Raw genomic sequence first — 21,882 nt, 5'->3', positions numbered from 1 at the left:
TCCTGGTCTCTTTTCATCTAGTTAATGGAGCAGTTAAAAAAATAAAATAAAAAGTAATTGAGACCCTGAGGATTTTAGTCCACTAGTTGCTGCAGACCCTAAGGGACATTCGCCATCTTTGTTTCAAGACAGCGCTGTCCAAAGACATTTCCGTGGTCATGTGGCGAGCATGACACCACAAATCACTGTCATCTTTCCCATTGAAGTGGTACCTATTTATCTACTTGCATTTGCATGCTTTCGAACTGCTAGGTAGGCAGGACCTGAGGCAAGAACGGGAGATCGCCCCGTTATGTGGCACTTGGGTCTTGAACCTCAGCTGTCCACTTTCCAGCCGACAAGCCCAGCATCTTAAAACCACTGAGCCATCACGCTGCCCCCTTCAAAAAGGACCCTACATTTATTTAAAATCACCCAGCGTTGATTCCAACGAGAATCTTCCTGTTCAGGAGTTTAAACCCTGTTTCCCTATAGGGAGCCCTAGAGACAGAAGGGAAGCAAGTCCAGTGTTTACTATGGCACTCACCTGGAGACTCAAGGCAACCCACACCCAGCCTGCACTGAACTGTCTATCATTCCTTCCACCAACTGCACAAGAGTTTTCCTAAGCACGGTGGAAGGAGCCAGATTGGATTCATTCCCCCAAGCAGGGCAGCAGATGGCTGCTTCTCCCGCCGCCATCCTAGTCTGGTCTCCTTCCCTACTTACTCAGCGGTCATTTGGGCCACCAGGTCAAACGAGGCAAAGCCGGCGTTGCCAAAGTTCTCCTTGTACCGTCCCATTTTGATGGCGTCCAGCCAGTCGCCCACAGTAGTGAAGGTAGTATAATCGGGCACCGTGCGATCCAGGAGCGGCTGAGACACGCTGCGAAGGACGAGAGAGCCCAGAGGTCAGAGGCGGCTCAAAGGGGTGGGGTGGTGGGTGGCCGAGCCACGGGGACAGGCCTGGTGGTCCTGTGGCACGCAGAAGGTTAGGGGGGGCCATCTGGTTCCCAGTCCACCCGTTGGGGCTCTTCGCTCAGGCCCCGGCTGCTGCCTGACTCCACCTCCCAAGGTTATATCCAGTTGGCTGCCATAAACCATGAGAACTAGAGACTTGACGCTACTAATCCAGACATAGCAGGTTGCCTGTGCTTGGAGAGGGTGAAGGGGCAAACGACACTGACCCAGACTGGACATTGGCGATGACCTTCAAGCTGGCTGCGTTCCGGATTAGCTTGTCCAACGTATTCACTATCTGTGCAAACTTGGGGCGGAGGTTGCGATCCCGTACCCAGCAGTCCAACATGAGCTGGTGCAGCGCCGTGGGGCAGTCCATAGGGGGAGGAAGGCGGTAGTCTTGCTCCACTGCGTTGATTACCTGGAAGAGCAGCGGAGAACAAGGACTCAACCCCTAGAGCTTTGCTCCAGCGATTCTCCCCCCACCTTTTTCCCCTTGCAAATTCTTCCAGTTGGGCATGGCCTACTTACGTCTTGGTTAGACATGTCCCAGTACGGCCTCTCACCATAAGACATCACTTCCCACATGACGATGCCATAGCTCCAGACGTCGCTGGCGGAAGTGAACTTGCGATAGGCGATGGCTTCTGGGGCCGTCCACCGGATTGGGATCTTACCACCCTGCAAGATGATTAAAGTTTCAATGGGAGGGTTAAATGCCCACCTGACTTTAGCAACAGCGACAGCGCTTAAGACTTATATACCACTTCACAGCGCTTTATAGCCCTCTCTAAGCCGTTTAGAGAGTCAGCATATTGCCTTCTACAATCTGGGTCCTCGTTTTACCGACTCTGGAAGGATGGAAAGCTGAGTCAACCTTGAGCCAGTCAGGATCAAACTCCTGACTGTGAGCAGAGTTAGCCTGCAATACTACATTCTAAACACTGCGCCACCATGGCTCTTATCTTTAATTACATACAAGAGCTGGGCCCTTTTCCTGTGCAAACCTCTTTCCTTTAACACAGGAATCCCCAAACTTGGCAATTTTAAGACTTGAGGACTTCCAGAATTCCCCAGCCAGTCATGAGGGAAGAACCAAATCGCTAATTCTAGCAGCTGGATCAGACCCGCTCTTTCCAAGCCAAGTCCTTATTTCCAAGAGTCATTGGAAGATAATATTGGCTTCCACTTTTCTCCTCCTAAGCAAATGGCATCAAGGCCTTCTGACAGATCTACTCTTTCATGATTTGTTTACATGCTTTTTAAAGCCGTTTGGCCCAGTGGCAGGATGTCCCATAAATCCATCATTCATTACATTAATGTGTATTTTGTTTCTAACAAAATCTATGAATCAAGTTCAAATCCTAGTGATGTCATAAACAGATACCAAACCACTCCCATGCCACAGTCAAAGAAACAAGATGGACATGTCTATAACGTTGCCATTCCTTGTCTAATTTAGTGTTTTGTAACCTAAACGCTATTCTGGGAGTTGAAGTCCACAGATTTTGAAGTTGCTAAAATTGAGAAAAGAGGTCTAAACTAGAGGAGGGGGTCTCCAAACCTGGCAACTTTAAGACTTGTGGACTTCAACTCCCTGAATTCCCCTAGCTAGGCAATTCTGAGAGTTGAAATCCATGCATGCTGGCTGAGGAATTCTGGGAGTTGAAGTCCACAAGTCTTAAAGTTGCCAAGGTTGGAGACTTCTGATCTACAGTACGAGACTTTCTTGGCTGTTTTCCATACACTGGTCTTCTCAGATAACCAAAGTCTGTTCATCAATTTCAGATTTATTCCCACACAATGACATAGGATGGTATCCCAACGGTGCTTTTTCAAAAGGCAACTGGACTTTGTTTTTCCTTGAAGACATTTCGCTACTCATCCAAGAAGCTTCTTCAGAACTGAAGAAGCTTCTTGGGCGAGAAGCAAAACGTCTTCAAGGGAAAACAAAGAAAGTCCGGTTATCTCTTGAAAAAGCTCTTTTGGGACAACCATGACCTGGATGACTGAGAACCGCCCTAGATACGTATCCAGCTTATGTCCTTTTAGTTTTGTGTTGGCAAGATCCCTCTGTTCCTTGAAAATGTGATTGTGGAGTCTCTAGCAAAATGGGACCCAACTGAACGAATAACAGGTCTTTCAGCAAAATTTAGCCGAGGTAGAATGGGAACCCTGCACCCTTCTTTGCAAAATCTTCATGATGGAAGAGAAGAGAGATACGTCATCCAGCGTTTTACCTACCAGTGAACTGGTGTACGTGGGGTCAGAGGGATCATCTTCTAAAAACCGGGAGAGTCCAAAATCTGACACTTTGCACACCAGGTTACTGTTGACCAGAATGTTTCGGGCAGCCAGGTCTCGGTGGACGTAGTTCATCTCTGAGAGGTACTTCATACCCGCCGCGATGCCACGTAACATGCCAACTAGCTGGATCACAGTGAACTGCCCATCATTCAGCTGTTGGGATAAGAAGGGCGGGTTTTCAGACCAATTTGGGAAAAATAAAATCCTCTGCTCGAGATTCATACAAAGCCCTTCCATTGATTGTTCTAAGAGTTCAGTGAGAGTGCGATCTCAAAAAAAAAACCTCTACACGTATTCCTTGATTTATGACCGTAACACAACCCAATGTTCCTGTTGCTAAGCGAGACAGTTGTTAAGTGAGTTTTGCCCCATTGTATGACCTTTCTTGCCACGGTTGTTTAGTGTAGTTGTTGAGTTAGTAATATGGTTGTTAGCTGAATTTGGCTTCCCTATTGACTTTGCTTCTCAGAAGGTAGCAAAAGATGATCACAGGATTCCAGGACATGGCAGCCGTCATGAGTCGGTTGCCAAGTGTATGAATAGCAATAGCACTTAGACTTATATACCGCTTTACAGTGCTTTATAGTCCTCTCTACTCAGTTTACAGAGTCAGCCTATTGCCCCCAACAATCTGGGTCCTCATTTAACCAAACTTGGAAGGACGGAAGAATGAGTCTACCTTGAGTCTGGTGAGATTCAAACTGCCAAACTGCAGGAGGTTGACAGTCAGCAGAAGTAGCCTGCAGGGCTGCACTCTAGCCACTGTGCCACCGAAGCTCATTAATGTTGATGATGTGACCAAGGGGATGCCACAACGGTTGTAAGTGTGAAAAACGATCATAACTCATTTTTCCAGTGCCCTCGTGACTTCGGTCACAAAATGAACTTTTGCAAGTTTGAAGATTGTTGTACACGTGAAAAATGATCATAAATCATTTTTTTTTCAGTGCCATTGTGACTTTGAATGCTCACTAAGTGAATTTTTGTACTCTCCCCAAGGCCAAAGGGAGTTAAATACTATTTAACTCCCTTTGGCCTTGGGGAGAGTACAAAAGTTCACTTAGTGAGCATTTAGTTTAGGCACTCATGATGAAGAAAAACTTCACTCTCCTTAGTATCTGCATCCTATTTCTAGCCAGCATCTTGAGATGTTTTCTATCTCCTAGCGTGAGCTGTTTCGAAGACAGGCCTGGTTGTAATGAGTTCCATCCATAGTTCTGAAACGAGAGAACTCGCAGATTCCCAATGCAACCACCTGTCTCATGTCTTCCCATCACGCTAATGGTATTACAAGCATATTTGGGAAACACCTGGAAAAACAGAGAGCCGGCTGCAGGCTGGCCTCAGCCTCTGGGGCTAGCAAGAAGAAGTGTGGAAGTGAACCTCATCGCTTGGAAAGAATCCCGCATGATGTACAACAGACCCACCCACTTTCCTTATCTTCCTGTACTCTTAGCGTGCACCATCGCTTTGTGCACTGCGGTTGTGACATAGTAGGAGCCGTGGCTTTATTTCATTTCAAAAGAAACACAAATAATACAGTCGGGAGGGACCTTGGAGGTCTTCTAGTCCAGCTCTGTCAAACGGATGCGTTATGCGCTGGCCACGCCCATGCCCGGTTTAGTGAAGGGGGGGGGGGAATCCTGATACATCATGTGGCGCCGCCGTGATGGTATGAGTTTGAGACCCCTGTTCTAGTCCAACTCCCGCACAAGCAGGAAAACCCTATATACCATTTCAGACAAACAGTTGTCCCATCTTTTCTTAAAAACCTCCAGTGATGGGGCACCCACAATTTTTGAAGGGAAGTCGTTCCACTAATCAACAGTTCTCACTGTCAGGAAATAGTTCTAGGTTGCTTCTCTCCTTGATTGGTTTCCATCCATCGCTTCTTTGTCCTGCCTTCTGGTGCTTTGGAGAATATAGATTGATTCCTTCTTCTTTGTGGCAGATATTCTCAAATATTGGAACACTGCAATCATGTCACCCTTGGTCCTTCTTTTCATTCAAGTAGCCCTACCTGTCAGGATACTCATGAACTGGAATAGAGCTTGGTATCAAGGTCAGATGATGAATAGGCACAGCAACTAAGTCAGCCAATGAGGACTGTTTTGGAAACTGAAACTAGAAGTAGCCTAGGCTGGAAACTGAAAGCAAAAGTAGCTTAGGCGTGGCTCTATATTAAGCTCTGCAACTCTGCAGCTATGTTGAGCTCTGCAGCTCTGAAGCTATGTTGAAGCTCTGAGTCTGTCTATTGAAGATGAAACTAACTTGCTTGCTTGCTGAAGACTGGAGCTCTGCTCTGAACTTGCAACCTGTTTCTGTTCGAGTTTGCTCCATGTTGGAGAAATCTACAACTGGTTTGTAAAATCTACTTATGTTTATAAAGATGTTAAATGTAGCATCAGTCATCCGTGTTTATTTTTCTGGCGCTGAATTAACGCTGCAAAACTCTCAAGAATACCCTATTTCTGCAACTGTTCTTTAATCTCCAGTCTCCTAATCATTTTTTTTTTTTTTGCCCTTCTCTGCAATCCTTTTAGAGACTCAACAAGTATTTCTCAAGAGGTAAACTAATGCATGCAGGCGAATGAAGAGGTAATTCCTGGAAAACTTCTCAGCATCCTCAGGAGAAACAGGCAGCAGATGCCTTCAATTGCTCTTGCGATGTGTCAAGAGACAGATCCATCATTCCAAAACCAGGCAGTGCTACACCAATCCCTGCCAAGTTCCTAATCCGCCTAATTTGTACATTAATTTACATTAATCTTCTCCTTATATTTACATTTGAAAACACAGAATAACTCTCCTTGAGTTTTTAGTTTGGAGGCCAGGACAATAGAGGCCTGAGTGAAGAAATAAACCAAGTGGAACCCTTGCAGAAAAAATGGGATGGACTCTCTTTTGGGGGGGAGTAGGGGGTGTGGGGATAACTTTGTAAACCAGGTTTCCCAACCTTGGCAACTTTAAGATGTGTGGACTTCAACTACCAGAATTCCCCAGCCAGAATTCTGGGAGTTGAAGTCCACACATCTTAAAGTTGCCACGGTTGGAAAATACTACTATAAGCTTTAAGGGAGAGTAGAGATTGGTCCTCACCCGGAGGAAGGAATCAAGGGCGCAGTTTTCCATGAACTCCGTAACTATCATGACTGGCCGACTCTTGGTGACCACGCCTTCCAGATGGATGATGTTGGGATGGTCGAACTGCCCCATGATGCTGGCTTCGCTCAGGAAATCCCGCCTCTGCCTCTCCGTGTAGCCCACCTTCAGCGTTTTGATGGCCACAAAGATTTCCCGCCTGCCCGGAAGTTTGAGGCGGCCCCGGCAAACTTCCCCAAATTCACCTGAGGAGGAAAGGAGAGGCAAGAATAGCAAAGAATACCCCGACATTTCCTGCCCTCCTAGAGATGCTCCGAGGAGCTGGGCTGTAGCTGGGCGACTTGCCTGCTCCAATCACTTCCTCGATTTTTACACAGGAAATGTCGATTTCTTTGGCAAATTCCCGGACAGCTTCGTTTGGGTCTTCGTAAGTGAAAGGGTCAACATAAACCTTCATTCCTGGAGTAACTGCAAAGGCAGAGATAAGAAGATTTGGGTAGATGAGAGAAAAAGACTGTCTGTTAGCTCTGAGGAGGCCATATTTAAGGTTCATATCTGTTAAAGACTTCCATATCCATAACCAAGATAGATAGACAGACAGATAGATAGGGACAGACAAATAGGAATAGATAGTTAGGGAGGGAGGGAGAGATAGGTAGATAGGTAGGTAGGTAGATAGGTAGGTAGGTAGATAGATAGATAGATAGATAGATAGATAGATAGATAGATAGAAGGACAGAGTTAGAGACAGAGGTGGGCTGCTGCCGGTTCGCACCGGTTTTGGCGTACCAATAGTTAAGATTAGACGCAGTTCGGTGAACTGGCCAATCCCACCACTGGCTGGCCCCACCCATTTTTCAGGCTGTTTTCAGGCCATTTTCGGGCCCAAAACAGCCTGAAAAACTGCCTGAAAACTGCCCCCAAACCATCCTGAAAACGGGCACAAAAGAGGCCCCCAAATAGGTGGGGCAGGGCCAGCCAGTGGTGGGATTAGCCCCAACTGGCTAAATCTCACCTCTTATTTTGAGGCGAGTGGGCAGGGCTGGGTGTGATGAGTGACATCATCCACCCAGTCACATGACCAACCGGCCATGCCTACCCAGCCAGAAAACTGGCTGTTAAAAAATGTGCAGCCCACCACTGGATAGAGAGAAATAGTTAGATAACTAGAGACAGAGATAGATAAAACACAGTCAACATACTATATCAATATTTTCTTCCTGATTATCCTGGTGATTGGAAGCCTAGTAGCAAATTACACAACTGGAAAAAAACCCCATGGTTAACTTGAATAGGTAAACCCATTTTCACAAGAACTATATAACCTCACAACATTTAATTTGCAAAAATATGCCTTTGCTTGGTACCACACGACAACATGTGTATGAAAGTATTTTGACAATTCCTAGACATGGCAATAAAATGATGCTAAATTACCCAATTTGCTGACTGTCTTCTGATCAGACTAATATTTTGAAAATAATAATAATGCAGCAACAACAACCATAAATGAAATAAAGCAATATAAAAGAACATAAACTATGTAAAAAGTCAGACTATAAATTATTATTTTATAATTATAATTACAAATAATTTATAGCATGCACAGTATGCACAACAAACTAATTAAATCACATTTAAAAGACCAGAATGTGAAGACAACCAGTCATTACTAATCTTTACATAATAACATTGCAAAAACACAAGCCAATAAAGATGCTTCATTTATAACAAATAAATAAGGAAAACCAGTTCAAGATACATACAGTCATAGCAAAATCATCAATAAATCTATTTATAAGCAATAAAACAAACCATATTGTATTGGTTTTCTGGAAAGTTTTAAGAGCTGGTGTTGGAGCCAGGATATTAATGTAGCTCTGGCATAGGCTTAACTATATACAATATGTTAGCAATGAGGTTTAAGGGCCTGGAGCTAGTTTTCCCTTAACCGATTGCACATTTGAATTATGTTGTTATCTATGTTTACCATACAGAGTTCCTTTGTAGATGGAAGATAAAGTTGCCTAACAAATAAATAGTTCAAATCAGTAAAAATCCATAAAACTAAAAACTAGCTGTGTTTGTCATCTTTGGCAACTTTAAGAAGCGTGGACATCAGTTCCCAGAATCCTCCAGCCAGCATGCATGGACTTCAACTCTTAGAAGTCCCTGGACAGTAGGCTGGCTGTAGAATTCTAGGAGATGAAGTCCATACATCTTAAAATTGCTAAGGTTGAGAAAAGCCTGGTTTATAGGATACTAATCTAGCTAAGTCCCAAAGGTGTTTTTTTTCCCCCAAAAGGCAACTGGACTTGGTTTTTCCTGGAAGATAGTCTCGCTTCTAATCCAAGAGAAAGCTTCTTGGACGAGAAACGAAAAGTTTTCAAGAAACAAAGAAAGTCTAGTTGCCTTTTGAAAAAAAATCATCTTTGGGTCAACCATGATCTGGATGATTGAGAATCTCCACAGACAATTTAGCTTATGAGCTGTGGTGGTGCAGTGGTTAGAGTATAGTACTGCAGGCTACTTCTGCTGACTGACTGCAATTTGGCAGTTCATATCTCACCAGGCTCAGGTTGACTCATCCTTCCATCCTTACCGAGGAGAGTCAAACGAGGACCCAGATTGTTGGGGGCAATATCCTGACTCTGTAAAACCGCTTAGAAAGGGCTGTAAAACCCTGTAAAGCAGTATATAAGTTTAAGCGCTATTGCCGTTGCTAAGGATCAGAGTTTACAAAACTGCCTTGTTCCTGGGTAGCTTCTTTTTATATATTAAGTTTATGGGAGCCAAGGTAGGAAGAAACCTATCATCACGGCAGTCTTCTAGAAGCATCAAAGGTGATGTGAATTGTGTACTTGTATCACGCTGATCTCCATGCAAAATGCAAGAAGCTGATCCTTACACTGCAGTAATGGAAGGGTAAGAAAATATCTAGAGAGGTTACAAGGCCAATTTTCACATGCACCATGGTGTAGAGAGAAGAGGGAATGGCCTTGAGGGATAGGAGGAAAAATTGCCACCAAGACAAACCTTCAGATAAGAGGGGCTTGAGCCTAGCCCAGGAAAATAACACAAGAACTTGTTTCATGCCACAACTCCACCTTGGTTCACATGTAAATAAAGAGAGCAAAGAGAAAACGGATTCGGACTTGCAAGATTCCTTTCAGTAGCTTTTACAAAGGGGTGGGATTTTACCGGTTTGGCCCGGTTCGGGCGTACAGGTAGGTCTGGAGATCAGCTAGGAGAGAATCGGTTCACTGGGAAGATCAAGATATTTTCTCCCCACCCACCCCATCAGCTGTTTTCTGAAGATCAGCTGTGCCATGCGATTTAGATTAGCTAGAAAGCAGGAAACCATCAGATTCCTTGCTTTCTAGATAATCTAAATTGCGCAGCACAGCTGATCTCCCCCCCTCGCTGTTTTACTGCTTCACCCAGGAGGTTTCCCTGAGGCCCAGGAGGCAAAAAACCCACAAAAAAACCCAAAAAACCACGCCCATCAAGTCACATGACCACCTGGCCTCGACCCCCTAGCCATGCCAACAGAACCGGTAGTTTGCAAATTCGCATCCCACCCTTGTTTTTACAATAAAAATAGTATATATTATTGGTTATTTAGTCTGGTCTACTTTTTGAGCTGACACATGTGGGGTGTGTATGTCACAATCAGACGATACTCACTATATTGCTGCAGTTTCTCGGTGTACTCCGATTCGGTGTTGTTTTGTTGCTTCCTGGCCAAGAAAGAGAGGAAGAATCACCCAAAATGCAAGTTGTCCACAAAATCTGACTTATATTGAACTGCAACGGCTTCCACCATTTTCTCCCAAATTTAAACTCTGATTTTCAAATTGTATTAATGTTTCTCAAAATGTAAGATACAAAGGAAAATAAAAAGTAATGGAAAACTAGGGGAAGGAAAAAGAAAAAAAAAAGACATTGACTTTCAACTCTCTTTACAGAAAATAATAACGTTACCACCTCAACTTTTTACTTTTGTACAACAGTATATATACACTAGCCATTTCTATAACGATAAACCTGTCTAACCAACAAAAACAAAGTCAAAATGTCATCCCCATCCCCCAATCACAAGCACACAGTCTGGAATCCATTTCCAAACAAAAACAAAATTAAATATATTCTCTTCTTTGGATAAAAGAATCAATTTAACAATCTCTGCTTTTCCTTGCTGTGTGAAACGATATATATTTATATCTGCTCGTTAATATTTATAGACAGTCATAACTCCTATTAATAACATTCAGTATGCTCTTTCAAATTTTTTAACCCTGAAGGAAAAAAAAATACTTTTTTCTCTCTAAATTTTTAAAATGTTAAACTTTTCTTTAAAAACACCTATAAAATCAAGAAGTCCTAACTCATCTTTTTAAAAAGCTTTGCTCTTTTTTTTAAACTTCCTCTTAACATACATTAAAATTCGCTTTCAATAATACTTTACGAACTTTAAGGATTACTCATGCTTTATATACAAAGGAGAGAGAGAGAGAAAAAAAAAAACCTTTTCATTTTCAAACCCACTTTAAATAAACCCTGATTTTCCAATCACAGATCATGTACCAACACAGCTGGATTTCCACAGCTTTGCTTTGGTAAGGTTCCTTGTCTCCAAAGCTGTAACAACTACAATCACCCAACCCTGCTTATTATCCATTACGCCTGTATGGAGCAACTGAGCGTCGCCTTGATGAAGAGTGCTTTGCACCACGGAGTGAGATGCAATCCATTCTGTTGATGGAAGAGGCACCCACCCAAAATAACCAGTGTTGCCTCAAATGGAAATGGGCCAGGGTGGAGAAGGTATCTCAAGGACTTCTCTTCAGCGTCTGTCAAAACTTCCAAGCTTGGACGTAGCCCAATATATCAGGACAGTGAAGGTTTTCCAGGCTGGGGCCCTTGCTTCAAACGTCAACCAGCCTGGAAGACCTTCACTGCCCTGACACACCCTGTAGCTAACTCTATAGTCCTTGATGTCAGGATTCCAGCAATCGCCCTAATTAAATTATGATTCTCGAGCCAAACTTCAAAAAACTCCAAAGGATTTATTAGAGGTGACATGCTGGCACTGCCCTGTATGAAGCCAACTCTGGCATAGGTAACTTACAGTCCCCTGTGATCCTTTCCCCCCCTCCCTCCTCCCTGTGTGTCTCATCAGATTCTCCAGTTGAGCCAACTGACGGACTGAGTGACATCATTCCCAATTAAATATATTTGCCGGCAAAAGCGGTGGTAGTTTAGTTACAATCTTTTAAAGATAAGAGTTGGAATGTACTTTCGCTTTCAAACTGCTGCATTGCTCTTCCAGATTTCCTTCCTCCCCTCCCCTTTTTTTAATGGCAACTACTAAAACAGGCATAGGAATGTTTGATGAGTTGACTCGACTTACAACAGTTCATTTACCGACCGTTCAAAATTACAACAGCACTGGAAAAAAATGATTTAGGACCGTTTTCCACAATTACAACTGTTGCATGGTCACAAAATTCAGACGCTTGGCAACTGAGTCGTCTTTATGACAGTTGCAGTGTCCCAGGGACAGAAACTTTGGGCTCAGTTGTGGCCTTTAAGTCGAGGACTACTAGTAAAGCTACCCTGCCTTCTCTCACTGTCCTTACCAAACAAGATCGAAAAGGGCTGTAAAACAGAGTGAGGTGAAGCAACGTGGTTACTCCGCTTTGCTTTTTGAAGCAGGAGGACTACGCCATGCTTCCGTGAGAGGGATTCAAACTTTCCGAGGAGCTTTGACCACACTTGTATGCAGAGAATTCCCAAAGAACCCCACGAGATCGAAGATTTGGGCCAAGTTCTTGGAGCAGCTGCTATCTAACTTGTTTCCTCCCGTTCCTTGAGCTCTGGTGCCCAGGTAGCCCCAAGCCCTTCAAGAGGTGGTACCTGAAGCAGACGATGGCGATGACCACCACCGCGATCACAAAGACAAGTCCTGCCGTGGCTGAGCCAACGATTAGAGGCAGCTCCTGGAAACTCTTGCTGCTGGAGCCTATCACCAGTGGGATGACACAAAGGACAAGGGTTTAGCAAACAAAGAGCAGGAGAGCGAAGTGGAAGAGGTGGGGTCAGAGGACAAATTGCATACCATCGTCAACCAGTGTCCGAAACTCCATGGGAAAGCTATATTGGCCGTACCCTGCCACTGTGCGAGCCCGGACCTGCACTACGAAGGCAGTGTTAGGCTTCAATCCCTCCAGGCGCACCGCATTCTTCTGGCTAGTGACGGTGTTGGCAATGCCATCAGTCTGGCCTTGCTGTGGAAAAAGAGGAAAGAGGCGTCTCAGAAACGAATCCAGCCCTTCCCCACTATTGAGTTATGTGCCTGGATTATGTCTAGTCTAGTCCAGTGTCAGCTGCCCCCTTATGCTTTTTTCGCTTCACTGACATGCGGTGACAAGTTTGCCATGAATGGGAGAGGGAAAGCGGATGGGAGAGGGAAAGTAACTGCTGAGACCCTGCATCAAGGTCACCCGGCTGGGAGAAAAAAACAAAACAGCTCCATACCAACCTACGCTTGAAGTGGCTCTTCTGAAGACAACTTGCCTGAATCTGATTAGTCGTGGGGTGTGCGTGTCAGTGATGGGAGGGAAAAGTTGAACTTAGGGATTTGGCTGCACGATTCTCTGTTCTGCCCATGCATTACTGCAACACGCCTGACTTCTAATAAAGCGATACCTTTCTCAACAAGTGGAGCCAAGGATTGTTTCTATTTAGAGGTTTCCGTGGTGGCAGGTCTGGCATCCAGCTTTCTACAATCTGGACACTTAGCCTTTTGATCGGGGACTTCTTGGATCCACATCATGTATTTGTTTCACTGAGCTATAGTCTCCTTTTAAAGCCATGGCTTTAATCAGAACAGGCAAGTTGTCTGTTAAAAGACTGGGTGGGTGTATTTGACCAGCACATTAATTTTTTTTTTCTTAAGGTCAGGGTTAGGATTGGGGTTTAACTTGGTTGATATGGTTTTGGGGACCTCCTCTATTATACAAACCCAGGCTGGCTTGCATGATTTTTTTGCTTCCCCGTGTGAGTCCAGAAGGCGAAGTGGATTCAGTAAGCAGGCTAAGTATCTCTCTGAATGCAGCAAAGAGCAAAACTATTCAAGATTATCCATGAACCTCCTCTCTACAGATTTTTTCTATTTGGAGAGTAAATACACCCGAAGAGCTGAGATTTGGTAATAGACATTTCTCCTTTAGATGGGAAAACGTCCTATTTTAATCATCCTTATCGACTACATCATCATCCCCACGATCATGAGCATCGTCATGTAAATAATGCTGCCAACTGTTCTGAGAACAACCCCCATGTAGCATGCTTGTCTCATAACTTTCATATTACAAACAAAAATCTGGAGGTAAAAAATTATGATACATCCATGCTAGGAGCAGGCAACTGGCGGCTATAGCCCTAATAAAGCCACTGACTGGAGGCCTTGGTAAAGTTTTCTTTCTTTCCTACGAGAGAGATGGAGATAGATGGGTGAGGGGAGAGAGATAGAAATAGAACAGGAGAGAGAGAGAGCGATGGAGGGAGGGACGGATGAAGGGAGAGATGGAGAGAGAGAGACAGTGATGGATGGAGGATGGGATGAAGGAAGAGATGGAGATGGAGAGAGATAGATAGATCGAGAGAGAGACAGACAGACAGACATGGAGAGATAGAAATAGAACAGGAGAGAGAGCGATGGAGGGAGGGAGAGCAATGGAGGGAGGGACGGATGAAGGAGAGATGGAGAGAGATAGCAATGGATGGAGGATGGGATGAAGGAAGAGATGGAGAGAGAGAAGACAGACATGGAGAGATAGAAATAGACGAGAGAGAGAGAGAGAGAGCGATGGAGGGAGGGGTGAAGGGAGAGATGGAGAGAGAGAGACAGCGATGAATGGAGGATGGGATGAAGGAAGAGATGGAGATGGAGAGAGATAGATGGAGAGAGAGACAGAAAGACAGACATGGAGAGATAGAAATAGACGAGAGAGAGAGAGAGAGCGATGGAGGGAGGGTGAAGGAGAGATGGAGAGAGAGATACGATGAATGGAGGATGGGATGAAGGAAGAGATGGAGATGGAGAGAGAGATAGATGGAGAGAGAGACAGAAAGACAGACATGGAGAGAGAGAAATAGAACGAGAGAGAGAGAGAGAGAGAGCAAGAGAGAGAGAGCAATGGAGGGAGGGAGGGAGATAGGGAGGGGGAATCCCTCAGAAAGTGGAAAAATCAAAGTTCAAGAAAAGGATTGTCCCACTTTCTTTCAGCTCTGGCCCCACCCTTGAAAGAAAATGGCCCGTGATGATAGAAAAAAGAAGATGGATTATCGTAATCAAAGGCAGGGGTCTCCAAACCTGGCAACTTTAAGACTTGTGAATTTCAACTCCCTGAATTCCCCTAGCCGGGCAGTTCTGGGAGTTGAAGCCCATGCACGCTGGCTGAAGGATTCTGGGAGTTGAAGTCCACAAGTCTTAAAGCTGCCAGGCTGGGAGACCCCCTGATCTAAGGGACTGAGTAAAATATGTGAATTGGGGTCTTTCGGGTTCCCACTTCACGTGCGTCAGCTACAATACATTTGCGCCACTGTTTCCTCTCTGATGGAGAACAGAAGCCCACTAAAAGTCTCTATGAAGTTGAGATGTATCCGTCTCAGTGAAATACCACCTTATTCCAAACGCTTGCTGGGGGCTCAGCTCCTACCAGGAAAAGAAATTTACCTTCTCGAAGTACTTGATCTCGTAGTCCAAGATGATTCCGTTTGGCTGCTTTGGAGGCTCCCAGGAAAGGGTCATGCTGCTTCCGGAGCTGCCGTGCAGGTGCATTGTGGGAACTGCCGAGGGAGCTGCAAAAAGGCAGGTGGGGAACTGTTAGTATTTCTCTCCCTCTCGGTTAAAACGAGTCCCTGCTCTTAATAACACCACGGTTCTCCTGGCAACAGAAGATTCCACGCATGAATGTTGAATTGGTCATCTAGGATCGTTTCTTGGTGGCTATCATGTCGTGTTTATGATGATGATGATAATAAATAATAATAATAATAAATAATAATAAAGGTCAAAAGGCTCTGCAGTGGCTACCCTGCCATTTCATACAGCTTAATGGCTACCCAATTTTAAAATGGCATTCGCTGTGCACAAAAGAGCAGCGTAAAACAATTTAGTTGTTAGTTTGCTTTTGATAGGAGAGTTACTCTACAGGAAGATCTATTATGTCCTACAGAAATAAGGCTACTGATAGAAGAGAGTATTTGTAGCTCAGGGTGACTTGTGGAAGCCTTGGTGCTCTCTGAGCTCGGTGGTTTTCTTGCAGACATCTCATCCCCCAATTAGACAACATCATCAGTGCTAGAAGGGAGTAGGGTTTGATCTCTGTTTAGATACTAGTAGCTTGCTTTATCAGCAAATCGAGGGACTATCAACTCAAACAAGCTAACAGTAAAACAACAGCCTAATCGAGGAACACTCCTACCAACACCAACAGGGCAAGCCACTAGTATATAAACAAAGATCAAACCCCACGCCCTTTTAGCACTGATGATGTTACTTAGTTGGGTAATGAAATGTCTGCAAGAAAACAACCAAGGACCTCACAGAAATAAAACTCTTCTTATTCTTCTCCTCCTGCATTGATCCCAACATTCTTCCCAAACGCAGGCAGTCCATATCAAGGATACTACTGGTCGTTTTCTATCAGTTGCCAGAGAATTGCAGTTTCAAATTTGGGGAGTCTCCAAAAAAAAAATCAAAAAATAAAAATCAAAGCCATTGTGACTTTATGAAACAAGAACTACACATATGTAACAGGTTTGGTCTCTGTTATATCCTTGCCCCTTTTACTCCAGCTGTTATCTACTTGCTCATTTCACTACAGGTCTAGGTATCTAAATTCTTTTTATTTTTATTTCAAATCAACCCTGGAGCTGGACTGCTATGCTAAGAGTTTAGATGTTGGGAAAAGAAGATTGTTTGCAATATCGCTCGCATTACCTCACTTGTAAATACTTCAAACAAAATTAACAACGCATTTGATTTCTTTGCAACAAAAATCCTTTTGTTAGGTCTAATACTATCTCCTGGGTCATTTTTTGGGGAGTGGGCGGGGGGACAGGAACAAGATTCCTAATTTAACCCAGCAGGATCCTCACTGGTGCAACGGAGAAGGTTCCAGGGAGAGAAGGAATTATAGTATTCTTTACGGAAGTACTTACCTGCCTGGTTGGTCGTGATGTTGACCGAGGCAAACTGTGGGTTTTGAAGACTTTTGCTGGACACGCCATTCACCGCTTGGATTTCAAAGGTGTACTGCGTGTGGGCCATCAGGTTGCTGATGTAGATGTGCCTCTCGGTCAGGCCGAGCTGGCGGGGGACGAACTCCACGTTGTCATCGCAACGCATGCACAGCCGGCGCTCCACGCTACACTTCTTGCAGATGATGTTGTAGAGCAAGTCGTCCCGCCCGCCCGCGTCGCGCGGTTCGCTCCACTCCAGCACTAGCGACGTCTCGTTCACGTTGGAAATGACGTTGCGGGGGGCCGTTGGCACGCCTGCAAGGAAAATCAAAGGACCTCACGGCATCTTGAAAGTGGCTTTCCCCCAAATGTGTGTGTGTGTGTGTGTGTGTGTGTGTGTGAGCACATCATGTGTACTTCTGAGTTGGTGGGACTCAGCAGCAAAATGTTGGCTTCGCAAGGCGGATGCTAGGATTAGAGGTACTGGTTTGCTTCGAATAGGAGGAGTGCGCTTGGGATAAATCTGGACTCTGGATGTGATGGAAGCAAAAACGGTTTACAATGACAGATGCATAAAGATACAACAAAAACAATTTAATAATCCAATCAATCATAACAGAGCAGGAGGTCTTCTAATCCAGCTCTCTGCTGAAGCAGGAAACCTTACGCCAGTTTAAGTAAATGACTGTTCCCGTTTTCTTCTTAAAAACCTACAATGATGAAGGACCCACAACTGAAGGGAAGCTGTTCCACTGGTAAATTGTTCTCACTGTTAGGAAGGATCTTCTTAATTCCAGGTTGCTTCTTTCCTGGATTGGTTTCCATCCATTGCTTCTTGTCCTGCCCTTTGGCGCTTTGCAAAATAAGTTGACTTTTTCTTCTTTGTGGCAGCCCTTCAAATACTGGCTTATCGTCACTCCTAGTTCTTCCTTTTTCTAGACTAGCCAAACCCAATTCTTGCAACCATTCTTCCTATGTTTGTTTAATCGTCTTAGTTGCTCTTCTTTGCCCCCCCCCTTTTTTTTCAACGTCTCAAAATCTTTTTTGTAATGTGGTGGCTAAAATTGGATGCAGAATTCCAGGTGTGGCCTTACTAAGGCTTTCTAAAGCAGTGCTAATACTTCACGTGATTTTCATTCTCTGCCTCTGTTTATACAACCCAGGATTGTGTTAGCTTTTTTGGCTGCCGCTGCACACCAATGAATGGGGCTGGTATTAATTTAGATTTAACTTTATTTAACTTTATTTCCTTCTACTTTTTTTAAAATCTCCTGTCTTGCTCTTTCTTCCTTCTTCGTTGTTTTTTTTGTGTAACATTGTTTACCTAGAAAGGCTTACTGAATACCTGCGTGCCCAGAGATGGGCAGATTTTTAATTGTGGACGACCAACTCTTTATTGTGAAAATTATTATTTTGGACATTGAAACCATAATGGCAGGAATAAAAATTGCTCGCCTTTTCTCTTCCTTTTTTCCTAGGAGGTGGGGCTGTTGCATTTTTGTACCAAATACTGACATTTCTAGAAATTTGCTAACTCGCCGCCAGATTTCACCCACGAGAACTGGGACAGGGCGGGGAGGGTGAAACTTGATAAGAGAGCTTTGAAAAAAATTCAAAGCATCTTGCTTTTGTTCTGGGGTATGCAAAAATAGCCTTTCACAATTTTCACGCTATTCACAGACTGAGTACATGGATGGAAATAAGAAGTACTCCATTCCATTGCTATTTGGATTAAGACAACATTCAATAATAATTCGGATAGGATGGGGTTCTCTTCTAAGAAATGTGCTCCCCATAATACTGAATAAATAAAAATTGTAGCTTAGATTGCTGGATAGAAAGAAACAATGGGCCACGTGATCTGGAAGAAATAAGGACCAAAAGTTGACTGCTTCAGTTATATATATAAAAAAAGATCCATTTGGAAGCCAAATCTTCATTTCTTCTTGTGGAGAACATTGTGCTAATATTTTCGAGGGAAACTTTTTCAAACGGTGCAGGAGACGATAAAAAAAAATGTAACTATGTTAGATTATATTGAGTTTAACAATCCACATGACCTCTGTAAAAAAGGGAGAAGGAGCAAATTTACAAATGCATCCCTTTTGTCTTCCAAACTGAACTCTAAGGTCTTTACAAATTTATCGTGTACTCTTATTTGAATCGTGGAAGAACTGGCCATAAAGGTGCATTTTTGGCTAGCGTTTGTGAGATGATTTATGTGCCCTTCTCCTCTCCAAGCAAGTTCCTGAAGCTGCTTTGCAAAAAAAAAAAAAAACATTCTGAAAATCTTGGCACTGGATGAACCTTTACGTGAATATCTGCCTTGCTTTCAAAAATGAAAGTTGAAATCTCTTTGGAACTGAACTCAACCTGTTGGCTTCACGGACACGTTTCTGTACTGATTATTCCCTGCTTTTAGGATTTCTTTTTTTAAATTTTTATTTTCCAGTCTAGACTGATATACTTGGTAATCACACATTTAGGTTTTAATAGACTTGTCTGTTTAATTTCCCAGGCCAGATAAAGTCATCTAGTCGAACTATGTCTAACTAACTACTTTCCAATTTTCCCGTCTTAAATGGACGCTACAGGAAGTCCTTGACTTATAATCATTCATTTAGTGACTGTTCAAAATTACACCAGCTGAAAAAAGTGACTTATGACCTTTTTTCAAACTTACAACCATTACAGCATCCCCTTGGTCACATGATCAAAATTTGGATGCTTTCTGACAAGGAAAGTCAACGGGGAAGCCAGATTCACTTCATAACCGTGTTATTAACTTAACAGCTGTGGTGATTCACTTAACAACGGAGGCAAGAATTGCTGGTAATTCAAAGCAGCCCAAATTCTAATTCTATTTATTAGTTACTGTATTTTGTTTGCTATATTTTAGCCAATGTACTTAAAACCCCTTTAACTGTTTGGCATAGATTTGGATTTATCTTGTTTTTTTTTTTTTTACAGGAACTCTTAAGGGATGAGACAACCCATAATCGTAGAAGAACTGGTTTTGAGTGCCAGGACAGATGAGAGACATTTCAAGAATTTCAGTTGTGCAATTGAGGGCAATGGTGGAAATTCTTTTTGTTTGGCTTTGACAATCGGCAATCTCAAAGGATCCACTCATCTGGAGATCTAAGGATACAACCCGATCCACCTTTCAATCACTTCTGATCTGGAGTCTGTGGCATAGTTTCAGCCAATCAAGCATCCAGTTTTGGTCACCACACTATACAAAAGCTGTTGAGACTCTAGAAAAAGTGCAGAGAAGAGCAGCCAGGGTGATTAGGTGACTGGAGGCCAAAAACATACGAAGAACGGTTACAGGAACTGGGCCTGGCTAGTCTAGTGAAGAGAAGGACCAGGGGAGACATGATAACTGTCTTCCAATATTTGAGGGGCTGCCACAGAGAGGAGCGGGGTCAAGCTATTTTCCAAAGCACCTGAAGGCCAGACAAGGAATAATGGATGGAAACTGAACAAGGAAAGATTTAACCTATAAATAAGGAGAAACTTTCTGGTAGTGAGAACAATCAACCAATGGAACAGAAGTTGCCTTCAGAAGTTTTGGGAGCTTCATCACTGGAGACTTTCAAGAAGAGATTGGACTGCCACCTGTCAGAAATGGTGTAGGGTCTGCTACTTGGGCAGGAGGGTGGACTAGATGACCTACAAGGTCCCTTCCAACTCTGATTATCTGTTATCTGTTATGACCGTTTTTCATACTTTATGACCACTGCAACATCCCCATGGTCACATGGTCATAATTCAGATGTTTGACAACTGACTCATATTTATGACGGTTGCAGCGTCCCGGGGCATGTCATCCCCTTTTGCGACATTCTGATGAGCAAACTCAATGGCGAAGCCGGATTCACTTAACAAGCATGTAACTTAACAAACTGCAGTGATTTACTTTACAACTGTGGCAGGAAAGATTGTAAAATGGGGCAGAATTCACTGAACGTCTGTCTCATTTAGCAACGTAAACGTGATCAACGCCTCAGTTGTGATCGTAAGTCGAGAACTAGCTATATGGCATTGGTTTCTCAGGCTTGTCTATGTCGAAGGGCTGACCAACACCGGAATGGGTGCCAAAGCCTTTGGCTTCTTGGTGAATTTGCACCTAGTGGCAATTACAGGATGGATTCTACCCAGCATTGCATTCACAAACATATTTAACCTGGTTAGGGAATCATAAACAAATAGGCTGGGTTAGCACAGCCATGACCCAAACCAACCACGTTTATCCCAGCATCCTAGCATGTTGTGCAAATGCAATCTCAATGGTTTTTATCTCGATTTAGGCTTGCCAAGCAAACACAGCTAGCGTGTGAAATAGCCTTTCTGGAAAATAATCAATCCTCTCCCAGGCTGGCTATCTGCCTGGACAGATGTGGCCAGCTGAGAAACATCCCATCTTGCTTGCATTTAGCAGCGTTCTTAATTTAATTCCTCTTGTGGGTTTGGCTTTTCTTTCTTTTTTTTTTTTGATCTCAGAGATATGTTAATTCCTTCTGGATACCTGAGACTGTGCGAGTAAACATTTATTAAAACCGTAAGAAAACCTTGGAACGAGGCTTACTGGTGCAGGCACTGTCGGGGAGATCGGTATCCGCTCTGAAATAATTATTCCGGCACGTACAAAGTGTGGCAGCTCCAGAGCTCGTCCGGCTGTTGGGAGGACACGGAGAGCAGAGGCCTTCTCCCTGTTTCGACTTGAATGACCCAGGACCGCAAGCTGGAAGGGAAACACACAGGTAGACAAAATTGAGCTTAGGGAACGGCGTGCGAGAAATGATACGCAGCAGCCTTGGGCACGATGAACTCTCAATTCTCCATCTTGAATTTCACAACCGGCAACTAAGGAGGACCCAAAGTGGAAAAACCACTGCAGGCCAACCTTCGATTGTATCTAGACCAGGGGTGTCCAACCTTGGCAATTTTAAGGCTTGTGGACTTCAACTCCCAGAATTCCTCAGCCGGCTTTGCTGGCTGAGGAATTCTGGGAGTTGAAGTCCACAAGCCTTAAAATTGCCAAGGTTGGACACCCCTGCAGCCTTGGGTGCAGAGGTTCAGACTTCAGCTCCCAGAATTCTTGGCCATCACCAGGTTAGCTAAGAATTGTGGGATTGAAGTCCACGCAGCCAAGAGATTGGGAAAGCTGGCTTATGTAATGAACAGAAAGAAAGAAGTAACAGAAGAGGCCACTTCATTCCAATTCTCCTTTAATTTATCTTCGACAGAGATGGACAGTTTATTTCTTATTTATCTC

The 21,882-nt window shown here is 43.8% G+C and overlaps 1 protein-coding gene across 1 annotated transcript in view; it reads right to left on the bottom strand.

Moving 5' to 3' along the window:
• The window catches only part of EPHB3 (EPH receptor B3), a 134,452-nt gene that overhangs the window by 10,146 nt on the left and 102,424 nt on the right, over nucleotides 1-21,882 (bottom strand). Inside the window, exons 4-15 of the mRNA XM_026718896.2 lie at nucleotides 21,193-21,348; nucleotides 16,581-16,916; nucleotides 15,091-15,215; nucleotides 12,469-12,637; nucleotides 12,267-12,372; nucleotides 10,035-10,087; nucleotides 6,693-6,815; nucleotides 6,345-6,592; nucleotides 3,183-3,398; nucleotides 1,470-1,619; nucleotides 1,166-1,359; nucleotides 709-864 (exon numbers count right to left, since the gene is read on the bottom strand). Coding sequence (XP_026574681.2) covers nucleotides 709-864; nucleotides 1,166-1,359; nucleotides 1,470-1,619; nucleotides 3,183-3,398; nucleotides 6,345-6,592; nucleotides 6,693-6,815; nucleotides 10,035-10,087; nucleotides 12,267-12,372; nucleotides 12,469-12,637; nucleotides 15,091-15,215; nucleotides 16,581-16,916; nucleotides 21,193-21,348 — 2,032 coding nt within the window. The remainder of the gene's footprint in view (nucleotides 1-708; nucleotides 865-1,165; nucleotides 1,360-1,469; nucleotides 1,620-3,182; nucleotides 3,399-6,344; nucleotides 6,593-6,692; nucleotides 6,816-10,034; nucleotides 10,088-12,266; nucleotides 12,373-12,468; nucleotides 12,638-15,090; nucleotides 15,216-16,580; nucleotides 16,917-21,192; nucleotides 21,349-21,882) is intronic.

Source organism: Pseudonaja textilis, chromosome 4 (assembly GCF_049901715.1).
Source record: "Pseudonaja textilis isolate UNSWEBS1 chromosome 4, rPseTex1.2, whole genome shotgun sequence".
NCBI classification, from domain to species: Eukaryota; Metazoa; Chordata; class Lepidosauria; order Squamata; family Elapidae; genus Pseudonaja; species Pseudonaja textilis.
Note: the sequence above shows the minus strand (reverse complement) of the source record. Positions and strands in the feature narration are given on the sequence as shown.